Raw genomic sequence first — 12,490 nt, 5'->3', positions numbered from 1 at the left:
GTTGAAGCTAAGCACTAGTTAGTAGTATTTTTCTGTGAAGGGTTTTACCATGAGAAGATTATGGTAGGAGACCTTTTGATTTTTTTAAAAAATTCTTTGAATTCTTGTGTGTGTATGTGTGTGTGCGCGCGTGCGTGCGTGTGTGCGCGCGTGCGCGCACGCCTGCACTTGATTAATTGAGGGATTCCTGAGACGGACTGTAGTGGGAGATGCCTGTGGAAGGAATTTTATTTGAAATCTTGTAATTGCTGGAGGTGTTGTAGGAGTTAATAAAGCACAATCTGATGGTCATGTGTGGAAAGCCCAGACAAAGGCTGCTGTGTGAACAGTCTTGGCACTTGTTACAATTGATTAAGCATAAGCCTAAAGTTAAATCACTACGGGGCATTCTGACGGTAAGATTTTAAAGTACGGTGTGTGCATGTGTGTGTGAAACAGGCGTGCACACACATATACATCAAGAAAAAGAGAATTCTTACAGGGTGCTAGTGCCTCATGCCTGGAATTCTGTCTACACTGGTGGCTAAGATCTGAGATGGAGACTTGAAGCCAGCCCAGGCAGGAAAGTCTGCAAGACTTTATCTCTGGGGAGAAAACAAACAAACAGCAAAAGCCAGGCTGGAGTCGTGATTCAAGTGGTAGAATACCAGCTGAGCAGGCAAGCCAAGCAAATGCAAGGACCTGAGTTAAACCCAGTATCTCCAAATGAAAAAAAAATCCTTTTGATTGAATAAGTCATTTGGAGAAATAACTAATGGCTGACTCTTCGCTAGAGGTCTTCTTCTTCTCCTCCTCCTCCTCCTCCTCCTCTTCCTCCTCCTCCTTCTTCCTTGTCTTCCTTCTCCCTCCTTCTTCTTCTTCCTCCCTCTTCCTTCTTCCTCCCTCCCTCTCCTTTGTGGGGTTTGAACTTAAGACCTGGATGCTGTCACTAAGCTTTTTCCTCTCAAGGCTAGTGTTCTGCCACTTTGTTCAGTGCCACTTCTGGTTTTCTGATAGTTAATTGGAGATAAGAATCCCATGGACTTTCCTGCCCAGGGTGGCTTTGAACTGCAGTCCTCAGATTTCAGTGTCCTGAGTAGCTAGGATTATAGGCTTGAGCTACTAGCTCCCGGCCAAGCTTCTTTAGAATATGTTTCTTTCATGTCTTTGGAAACGAGAACTCCCATCTCAGCTTGAGGGATAACATCTACCAATCTATTTGAAGAAAATAAACACCATCCAGCCTCCATTGCGGCTTCATTCATGGCGCTTGTGGTTTATCTCAAGGGCTTTGCTGGGTGTACATCTGCCATGGGAGATGTCTGCGCCCGGAGGTGTGTATCTCATTGCTCTCTTTGCCGTTTGTTTCCTTTTCAGAAGCATGGACAATGAGGATGCCACTAAACGGAAAGTCAACTTGGTCTTCGAGAAAATTCAAACCTTAAAGTCTCGCGCAGCAGGGAGCACACAAGGAAATAATCAAGTAAATTGAAGTGTTGCATTTGCTTTTTTTTTTTTTTTCCAGAATAACTTTAATGAGGATGGCACTCAACAGCTTGCTATGGGAAGTTTCACTAACAGTACCCAAGCATCTGGTTCTAAGTATAGGTTGAACACCCCTACTCCTGAAATCTGAAATGCACCAAGATGCAAAACTTCAAGTGTCAGCAGGACACGTTGGTGGGAATTCCACACCTGGCCACACCTGTCTGTCACAGTCAAAATACAGGCATAGCTGGGCGCTGGAGGATCAAGGTTTGAAGCCTTCCTACCCAGGCAGGAAAGTCCGTGAGACTCTGACTCTTATCGCCAATTAAACATCAAAGTGCTGGACGTGGAGCTGTGGCTCAAGTGGCAGCCATAAGCGAAAAAAGTTAAGGGCCAGAGCCCAGGCCCTGAGTTTAAGCCCCAGTACTGGCACAAACCAAATAAACAAGAAAAAAACAGGCATACCAACACACACACACACACACACACACACTGCTTCATGCACAAAGTTATTTAAGCCATCAGGTAAGATTACCTTTGGGCAATATACAGGGCATATTTTTAAAGGCCTGCAAGATAACAAGATGGCATAAACAAGTGGCAGAGTTTTTAGTTTTAGGGAAAATAAGAGAAAAATGAAATGACCCAGTAGATGGAGTGCTGTCGCATTGTCGTCTGCAGATTGGGAAGGGAAGTGAGCACCAGTGCACTGGCTGGTGCTCAAGTCTAGAGAGTTAGGAGTAGGAGTGGAATGCTGGCAAATTCTTTGTTTGTGTGTGTGTGTGTATTGGTCCTGAGTCTTGAACTAAGGGCCTGGGTGCTGTCCGTGAGCTTTACTTATTTATTTATTCTGCCTTAAGGCTGGTACTCTTACCACTTGAGCCATAGCTCTACTTCTAGCTTTTTACTGGTTAATTGGAGATAAGAATTTCACGGACTTTTCTTCCCTAGGCTGGTTTTGCACTGCAATCCTCCGGTCTCACTCAGTCTCCTGAGTAGCTAGAATTGCAGGCATGAATTTGAAAAAAAAAATGTTATTTTTAAGAAAACACTGCCTGTTTAGTTGTGTTAAACTTGAATTGGGACTTCAGGGATGTTTTTTTGGTTAAAAGAAAAAGCCATCTTGTATTTGATCTAAGGTGGACCAAGCACAATGTGTGCCCTGAAAGGAAGTGTTTTATAGAGGAAGGCTAAAAAACCTTGTTCCTTGGTCCAGTACCGTTTTGTGTTAGGACTTGGTTCTTCCTGCTGCACCTTCCCTTTGATGTCTGCAGGGAGGGGAAGAGGATAGGACGGAACACCAAGTTTATCTGTAGAGGCTCTTTACCCTTGGAAACTTCCTTTCAAGCTTTGGATCCTTTTGTGTGTCAACTACTGTGAGAGTGTGTGTGTGTGTGTGTGTGTGTGTGTGTATACATATACACACAATAGGCTCACCTAATTAGCAGATTATTTTTACATGTGATTTTTTTTTACCAAGCATATAAATGAAATTAATAATTAAAAAAAGGGATGGAAAGGAAATTTAAAAATAAAAAAATTAAATTCTCATGCACGCATGTTATGGCTCAGTTGACAGGGAGAAACTCTTGGTCACATCTCATCTTATTATGTTGTGTGATCTGCTCTTCCCTTGCTCTTCATTTTTGTCAAAATCTGCCTCACCACAAAAGCGTATGGTGCAAGGGAGGGGCTAGGAATGCCCTGTTCAAAAGGAAATGCACTCATTACCTGACTTATGCCACTAACCCCTCTGTACATCACCTTTGCAATAGCATTTAAATAATAATAATTACAAAAGCATATGGTGTCCAGAAAAGCAAGGTAAATGGGAATGTGCTTAACTGATGCGATAAAGTGAAAAGTTTGGTTTTGCTGAAAGATGGCGTGCCTTTACTGGGAATTGGGTGGCTTTATGGAGAAATGAATCTAGGGTTCCCAGCACAGCATTGAGCTCTGCCTTCTGAGCATGCGCAAGTCTTCTCAATTGGAGTGAGGGTCCCGTGGAACTATATATGTGGAAATACCAAGGCTCTACAGAGTTCATAGGGTGTCTTGTGTTACCATGAATCTCACTATGGTTATTATTTGCTTTGGGTGCCAGTACTAGGGCTTGAACTCAGGCCCTGGGCACTATTGCTTTTTGGTGCTTAACTGGAGATTGGAGTCTCATGGACTTTCCTGCCTGGGCTGGCTTTGAACCTCAGTCCTCAGATCTCAGTTCGCTGAGTAATTAGGATTACAGGTGTGAGCCACTGGTGCCTAGCTTATGATGGGCTTTCCAAACAGACATGAGACTATCACATTCATGGAAGTTCCGTATGTGGCTTTTGGAGAGAGTTGAGGTTAGCGGGAGATCAATGAAGAAGCCGTTGCCTGAGTAAGAGATGAAAAGATGAATTTCCTGGCTCTGATCACAGTGCCCTGACTCGAATTGCCTACATTTTTCTCCTCCCTCATGGCTCCGCCTTCTGTTCCAAATCTGATTATTTGCTGGCAAGCGTTTTGGAGTTTTATCTCTTGGGTGTTTGTTCACTGATTATCTAGGAGAGAGTGTACGAGCCTTTTCTCCATTATGGGTATCGGAAAATAGCAAAGGCGAGTAGGATTTTTTTTTTTCTTGTTTTGCTTTTGGAACCCTGCCCCCCCTCCCGCCCCCACTGAGTTGGATGAACATTTCTAAGAATTGAATCTCTCTCATGTGCCTAGGAAAGTTGGAAGTCTTAAGTGCTTGCTGTCTGGTTCTAGTCCCTTTCCCAGAAGTCACTGCTGGTTCCAGGTTTACATCACACCTGGATTCGGGGACACAGAGCCAAGAATGTGCCTCTTGTAGCTTTAACTGCTACTTTTATCTTTTCCCCTCAACTTCTTGCCATTTTCTAATCACTGTAAGGTGTTTCACCAACTCTTTTTGAGAGCATGAAAGAAAAAGAAATGAGAGCCATTTAAATATTCATGTTCAGGGAATCTGTTTTCTCATAGACTCTCTTTAACCTCTCTATTGTGGACATAAAACATCTAAACAAAGAAAGTCTGTTTATACGTGTGTTTGTTTACTACTTGCCTGCTGGCCTATGCAGAGAGGGAGGGGTAAAAATCTCACTGGCAATTGGGTGGTGAGAGCTCAGGAACAAAGATTCTAAAAATACAGCCATGGGCTTTAGGTATAATTTCTTGCAATGGCTCTGTCTTCATTATGTATTAATCATTATTATTTCTTGGCAGTATACTGGGGTTTGAACTCAGGGCCTTGCATTTGCTAGGCAGGAACTCTTGCAAGTTGAACCACAGCTCTACTTCTAGGTTTTTGGTGGTTAATTGGAAATAAGACTCTCACAGCCTTTCCTGCCCAGCCAGGGAAGTCAGAGAAGGTTCTGGAGGGGCTTGTCATTAGAATCGAGTCTTTATCTGTCACTTTTGTGATTTATATTTTCAACGTAGGTAATTAAAGGTAGACATCGTGAATATTTAAATTCAGACCTTTTTTTTTTTTGCCATTAATCGCAGGCTTCCTCATCTGAACTCAAAGATCTACTGGAACAGAAAAACAAGTTGGCTCTAGAACTTGCTGAACTTAAGAAGCAGCTTCAACTAGAAGTCAAGGTATCTTTTCCTTCTTCCTTTTGTCCATTTCTGTCTCTGCTTATGAAAAAAGATATTTTAGGCTTGTTGCGGTTTCCAGGTTAAGTGAATGCTCATTCATTCCCACTCTCCCCTCTCATCACTGAGTAAATTCCTATGTATTTGCCTATCGCTCTCCACATGCTTTTTTCTTTCTTTTTTCTTTTTTGCCAGTCCTAGGCCTTGGACTCAGGGCCTGAGCACTGTCCCTGGCTTCTTTTTGCTCAAGGCTAGCACTCTGCCACTTGAGCCACAGCACCACTTCTGGCCATTTTCTGTATATGTGGTGCTGGGGAATTGAATCCAGGGCTTCATGTATACGAGGCAAGTGCTCTTACCACTAGGCCATATCCCCAGCCCCTCCACATGCTTTTTTAAAAAAAAAGTAAACAAAGCCTGTAGAGATTCTTTGCTTGGATCAAGTAAAAGAAATGCCATTGGATTCAGGCAGGCCAGTAGGAAGCCAAATGTATACAGTTCATTTGTAAAGCGCCTGAATTAAGTAATAGAGCTGGGCATCCCTGGCTCACTCCTGTAAACCTAGCTACTCAGGAGGCTGAGATCTGAGGATCGTGGTTCAAAGCCAGCCTGGGCAGAAAAATCCCCGTGAGACTCTTACCTCTGATTATCCACTCAAAAACCAGAAGTGGTGCTGTGGCTCAAAGTGGTAGAGTGCTAGCTTTGTGCACAAAGAGGCCCAGGAACAGCACCATGGCGCTGAGTTCAAGCCCCATAACCAATAAAACAAAACAAAACAAAAAACAGTAATAGAAATAGCAGGATGAGGCTTAGTTGTGTTCCTGTACTTACTTTGGAAGTATCAGGGATTCAATAAGTATAAATATTTTCTGTGTCTTGTTGTGAACTCTAGTGCCTTTATTTAGATAGTTGTTATATAGTGTTATGTTAGTTCTATAGTTGTTACATATTAGTTGGATACAGTGTTATGTAGTTGTTACAAAGTGGTTTAACACAGTAAGCATGAAGAGATGGGGTCTCTGGAGTTTAGGAGGCGATGGGGGCAGTGATGGTAATAATGTACAGTGAAGCTATTTTAAACTCTATGGGGTCCATGTTAGAATCAACAGAACATCAAAGAAGAGAGAGACAGGATGAGAGCCAGCCTGGAGGAGCTGCGGGGCCAACACGAGAGCAAGCTGGAAGAGCTCGCCAGGCTGCAGCAACAACTGGAGGAAAGTGAAGCAGAGCTGCAGAAGCACCTGGAGGAGTGAGTCTTTGACCTTGACCTCTGCCCTCCTGGGTTCTTATACGGCTGTGGTCATGGGCCTCGAGCCTGTAACCTCCTTCCAGCTTCCACATATTATAGAGGCTGCCCTCCCTCCTTCCCTCCCTCCCTCCCTCCCTCTCTCCCTCCCTCCCTCCCTTCCTTCCTTCCTTCCTGTTTTCCTTTCTGCCTTCCTCTCTTTCCTTCCTTCCTCTCCTTTTTTCCTCCCTCCCTCTCTCCTCTCTTTGGGATGGCACTGGGGCTTGGACACTCCCTGTCCCTGAGCTTTTCATTCAGGGCCTGGCACTCTACTCCCTTCCTGCTTTTTTCTTTTTTACTAGATTATTGGAGATAAGGGTTCCATGAGCTTTCCCGCCCAGGCTGGCTTTGAACTGCAACCCTCAGATCTCAGCCTGTACTGAGTCACGGGGGTTGCAGATGTGAGCCACCTGCGCTGGCTTCCAACCAGTCTTTCTTGCAGCTCTTCACCTCCGTCTCTGTGTCATGAACACAGGCTACAAGTGATGCAGAAATGAATGAGCATGACCATTCCAGTAACTTTATGTACCAAAACAAGCATGATCTGGATTGGTCTACAGACCGTAACTCACTGGTTTAGATTCCTGGGTGAAGTCATTTCTCTCTCTCTCTCTCTCTCTTTTTTTTTTTTTTGTCATTTCCTTACCTTTTAGATCATATCGTATTGGGGAGAAAGTGTCTCGAGAAAGTGTCTCTTTCTCCCCTGTCACTTTCTCATTTTGTTGCTCCGATGGGTTTGGCTGTATTGTCCGTGGCCCTGGGTTCTTAGCAGGTGCTAGGAGGTTGGTGATCTTGTGTTTGGTGCAGAGCAGAGAATGGGAGACTCCTTGTAGCTGTAGCTGACCAAGCGACTCTCTGATGCTCTGCCAGAGAGACTAGCAGAGGTCGGCAGGACCCAGAAGCTTCTCTGATGGGCCTCTTCCCCTGCCAGGCTCTTCCAGGTGAAGATGGAACGGGAACAGCACCAAACGGAGATCAGGGATCTGCAGGACCAGCTCTCGGAAATGCACGACGAATTGGACAGTGCCAAGCGGTCCGAGGACAGGGAGAAAGGAGCTCTGATTGAGGTAAGGGGATTGGGGGTGGGTGTCTGGTGAGCCCCACCTACTGGGGGGTAGAATTGGGTTGTGCTCCCAGTCATTTGTGCATTTGGTCCACCTGTGTGCGTGGTTACATTGTATGAGAACACCACATTACAGCTGCCCAATAATCTTTTTTTTCTGTTTAATGTGTGTGTGTGTGTGTATGTGTGTGTGTGTGTGTGTGTGTGTGTGTGTGTGTGATTGAGGAATTGAACCCAGGGCCTCATGCATGCTAGGCAAGCACTCTGCTACTAAGCCACATTCTCTGCCCAGTTTCCAATATTATTGCCGAGGGAAAAATTTCAGTATGTAGAAAAAAGCAGACAGAGTAGCCAAGATCCTCAACATGGGTCCAGTAGAGATCAGTATTTATTCCATTTTCTTATCCTTGTATCTGTCCATCCATCTGTCCATCCTTCCATTGACCCACCCACTCACCCATCATCTGTCCATTCACCTACCATCCATCCATCCATCCATCCATCCATCCATCCATCCGTCTCATTTGTGAGGTGAACAATTTCAAGATAAATCATAGATGATTGCATACCTCATTCCTAAATACTGGAGCAGGCACTTAAAAAAAAATGGGAATGAGCCAGGTACCTCATGATTCCCGCCTGTCATCCTAGCTACTCAAGAAGCCAGGGTCTGAGGATCGCCATTCAAAGCCAGTCTGGGCAGGAAAGTCCTTAAGACTCTTATCTCCAAACACCAAAAAGCTCCAAGTGGAGCTGTGGCTCAAGTGGTAGAGCACCAGCTTTGAGTGCAAAAGCTCAGAGACAGAGCCCAGATCCTGAATTCAGGCCCAAGAACTGGCCAACAGGTCACTGGTCTGGGCATTGGGGGGGGGGGGGAGGTCCCAAGTCTACTATTGGGGTATTTACTTGCTGCTGGTGAATGACATCAGCCCGTCCCACCCAGCCCTTGTCTCGGCTTTTCTTCCTCCTGGTCTTCTCAGATGCTGCCCGTGTTTCCTCGCTTGCATTGGCAAAGGGTTGCCTTCTTTGTGGGCGTTGACAGCCCAGCCGTGCTGGGTTCTCTGTTTGTGCCCCACGGTGCTAGTGTTCCCTCATCAGTGGCCTTGCTGGGTTTGTGGTCAGGGCTGTGTGGCCGGCCCTGGGCTGAAGAGGAAGTGGTTAGGGTCTGAAGTGGGTCCCAGGCTCTGCTCTACGGCCTAGGGGCAATGCTACCCTATGAGGCACATTACCATCTCAGAGGCCTGCTTTCTAGTGAGAATCATGTTCACCTGTGCAAATATTCATTTCTTTGCAATTTTGGAAATGCATAGCACAGTTTTTAAATCTATATTCTTTTTTTTTTTTTCCTTTTGGTTGGTCCTGGGGCTTGAACTCAGGACCTGGGCGCTGTCTCTGACCTTCTTTGTACTCACGGGCAGTGCTCTACCACTTGAACCATGTCTGACTTTTTCTGGGTAGTTTATTGGAGGGAAGAGTCTCACAGACTTTCCTGCCCAAGTTGGCTTTGAACTGCAATTCTCAGATCTCAGCCTCCTGAGTAGCCAGCATTACAGGCGTCATGAGCTACCGGAGCCTGGCTTATTCATTTTTTTTTTTTTAAAAATTAAGTAGTTTTACAAAGGGGTTTCAGTTCCACAAGCCGGGTTATGAGTACGACGGACCCTGATCAATGTCACCCCTTCCATCGTCCTCCCCCATCTCCCTCTATCCCATTCCTACCCTCAAGCTGCGAAGTTTAACATTGACATAATGTACATTGGCTATAATGACTATATTTGCATAACACAGTTTTTAAGAAAAGTTATTTAGCAATTGCCTAATGCAGTCAATGTTTCTAGGTATTTCCCTTCACACACACACACACACACACACACACACACACACACACACACACACATTTTCCTTTTCCTGGCTCCTCGCCACAGGTTGATCTCTCCTTGAATACATAAACATTTGAAAAGCACCAATTCTAAATAGCGCAAGTTTCCCCTCATTTTCTTGGGCCAGAGTCTACTGAGATACACGTTTCTCTCTCATGGGTGTTTACTTCTGTTTTGTATTTTGTGTGTTTTTTCTCTGTCTTCTTGGAGTTGATCTCATTAAGCCCTGAGTCGGGGAAGTGAAATTTTGCCAGCTCTTGTACCTGTTGGTCTCCGTTCTGGCAAACACGAAGGGCTGAGAGGTGACGTGGCAAGGTGTAATCTGATTGGACTTGGAGAGCCCCTTCCACTTAAGCCACAGCCTCGGGTCCAGATAACAGCCTGCCGGTGTAGAATGCACCATAAAACAGCCCTCAGATCCTGACATGCCTTGGCGGCCGGCCACAATGGGCGCCACAATGTGCAGATCCATCCCACGCGAGATAAGTGTGGGAAGAGGAACTGCCTTATCCTCAAAACAATAGAGAAAACGTGTGAGATAAGTCACCCGGGCTGCTCTGAGTGAAGAGGTGGGCGGGAGGCCCTGGGAAATCCTAACATCTTGGCCATTGTGGGGAGATGCTGCTCTACCTTCTTCCTTGCCCGGGGCGGTGGCTTTTTCTTCCACTGCCTGGAAAGGCGTCCGGCTTCTCGCTACCTGGATGGCTGTCATGGCGTCTCACTGCTCACTGGTTAGACGTACGCTGTAGCCTTGAGTCACCCTGGGCCAGGGGATGTGCTAGTCCTACGGGAAAGGAAGGAAGGCCTTGTGAGTTACATTTCCAGGGATGTGAGTTTTTTGGTGGTTAATTGGAGACAAGAGACTCATGGACTTTCCTGCTTGCATTGGGTTTGGAACCGTGATCCTCAGATCTCAGCCTCCTGAGTAGCTAGGATTTCAGGCATGAGCCACAACCCTTGGCTCACATGATTCTTAATGCCAATCAATCAGTGAAAAGCTGGAACTGGAGCCCTGGTTCAAGTGGTAGAGTGCCAGTCATGAGTGAAAAAGCTGAGTGAGTGTGTGAGGCCCAGAGTTCAAACCCTTGTACCTACGTGCACTCATATACACACGTCCATATACACCAATAAAATGAAAAGAAAACACAGATGGGGGAGGGGGGAATTCTGATGTATCCAGAACTGACAAGGGCTCCTGGGATCTTTGATCCTCACATCAAATACATCACATATCACTTCTTCATCCTTCTTTCGGGAGGCCCAGGTGCTCGTTTCAGGTGAGAAGGAAAGTGAACAGAGCACATGGCATGTAAGGTGAAAAGCGTCCTGCGTGTCCAAGGAAGAGAGCCAGTGACACGCGGGGCACTGCAGGGAGGCTTCTTGGAGGAGGTCGCATCGCCTCGTGCTGAGCCTTCCAAGAGTTTTTGAAAGGCAGAGAGCGGTGGAACTGAGAGGGAAGAACAGTACCCCACAAGTTGTGTGTGTGTGAATGTTGTTATGGGGGTGTGTGTGAGAGAGACTGGGTGTTTGCACAGGTGACGGGGTATTGCAAAGCACCTGTGCAGAGGAGCGGGAAGAGGAGGGGTCTAACTGGCTGCAGAATGAACTTTCATGGCTGTAAGGGTCAGGGATGCGAGAAAAGTCCCCAGTGCTGCTAAAGTTTCTGAACCTGGGGGCTTAGAAAGCAGGTGGTCATCCTCCACAAAGAACGTAAAAAGTGACCTTGGAGGGATCCCCCCGGAAACTCCAATCCTCTCTGGTCCAAGGTGCCTGTACAGCACCCAGAGGGCTGGGCCGGCAGGTCACAGCAAGGTCACTGGATGTGAATGGGCTTAGGGAGGTGGAAGACGTGGAAAGATTTATATCCAGTGCTGCGAGCCAGACCCAGAGAAACAAAGGCTGCATGGTTCCTCTCACTGGAGGTAGATAGAATGCACGTCACCTATAAATCTATATGCAAACAGGCTGGGTGATGTGCACGCAGTCCCAGATGAATTAACTGAGCTATAATAAATGGTATGGAGAGCTCAACTAGTACAGTTTTTCTTTTACAAAGATTTTTAAGTCAAAACCCAATTAAATCAACACCAAGAAATGGGTAGTACTTGCAAGAGATGGGTGGGGCCATGGGGGGCTGGGTGGACAATGAAGAGGGGGGGAAGGAAAAGGGAGGGGAGAATGCAGTCAAGAATTCATTGTATATACCACACATGTAAGAAAGTAGAGTTGGGTGCTGCTGGCTCATGTCTGTCATCCTAGCTACTCAGGAGGCTGAGATCCGAGGACTGGTTCAAAGCCAGCTGGAGCAGGAAAATCTGTGAAACTCTTATCTCCAGTGAGTCACAGAAAAAGCCAGAAGTGGCACTGTGGCTCAAGTGGTAGAGTGCTAGCCTTGAGCAAAAGAAGCTCAAGGACAGTGCTCAGGCCCTGAGTTCAAGTCCCAAGACTGGCAAAAAAGCAAGAAGATTCAATTGTAGCTCTGTTCCCTCAAGGCAAAGGTGGTTAGCTCGCCTTCTCCCTTTCCCCTCTGCCATTAAATCCCTTTAAAGAGGCTCTGGCAAAGGAATCCAAGGGCCTGGCGGCCTCCGAGAGCAGGCAGAGATGATCCAAACCGGCGTGGACTCAGACGGTGGGCAGCGCTCACACCTGGCTGCAAGAGGGGGGCGGCCAGGCGGCTCCTGCTTCTCACCTCCCCAGCCTCCTTTTCTGTTTTAGGAACTCCTCCAGGCCAAGCAGGACCTCCAGGACCTGCTGATCGCCAAGGAAGAGCAGGAAGACCTCCTGAGGAAGAGGGAGCGCGAGCTGACCGCCCTGAAGGGGGCCCTGAAGGAGGAGGTGTCCAGCCACGACCAGGAGATGGAGAAGCTGAAGGAGCAGTACGATGCTGAGCTCCAGGCGCTCCGGGAGAGCGTGGAGGAAGCCACCAAGGTGAGGCCACCCGGCTGCTCCCTGGTGGGATGGGAGCGGGGATAGGATGGGCCAGCACGGGTCCCCTCCCCTCCCTTCTCCCCTCTGACGGTGTGTGCTACCGGTGTTCGGCGAACTCTTTTGAGGGTTGCAGCCTTCCCAGGTGGAAGCCCCATTTTCTCCCAGTTCTTGAAGGGTGGAATTCCAGGGCATCGTGTGTAACTGCTCATGGCCAGAGATTCAGACGGGATCTGGGCTCCTGGGACTCTACACCCCTGCCCTTGCCTG

The 12,490-nt window shown here is 46.9% G+C and overlaps 1 protein-coding gene across 2 annotated transcripts in view; it reads left to right on the top strand.

Annotated features, from left to right (window-relative positions):
• Positions 1-12,490, top strand: part of Cgnl1 (cingulin like 1) — a 67,005-nt gene that overhangs the window by 16,356 nt on the left and 38,159 nt on the right. For both annotated transcript variants that reach the window (XM_048333180.1, XM_048333181.1), the window contains exons 4-8: positions 1,357-1,462; positions 4,975-5,070; positions 6,168-6,316; positions 7,284-7,419; positions 12,011-12,223. In XM_048333180.1, coding sequence (XP_048189137.1) covers positions 1,357-1,462; positions 4,975-5,070; positions 6,168-6,316; positions 7,284-7,419; positions 12,011-12,223 — 700 coding nt within the window. The remainder of the gene's footprint in view (positions 1-1,356; positions 1,463-4,974; positions 5,071-6,167; positions 6,317-7,283; positions 7,420-12,010; positions 12,224-12,490) is intronic.

Source organism: Perognathus longimembris, chromosome 23 (assembly GCF_023159225.1).
Source record: "Perognathus longimembris pacificus isolate PPM17 chromosome 23, ASM2315922v1, whole genome shotgun sequence".
Lineage (NCBI taxonomy): Eukaryota > Metazoa > Chordata > Mammalia > Rodentia > Heteromyidae > Perognathus > Perognathus longimembris.
Note: the sequence above shows the minus strand (reverse complement) of the source record. Positions and strands in the feature narration are given on the sequence as shown.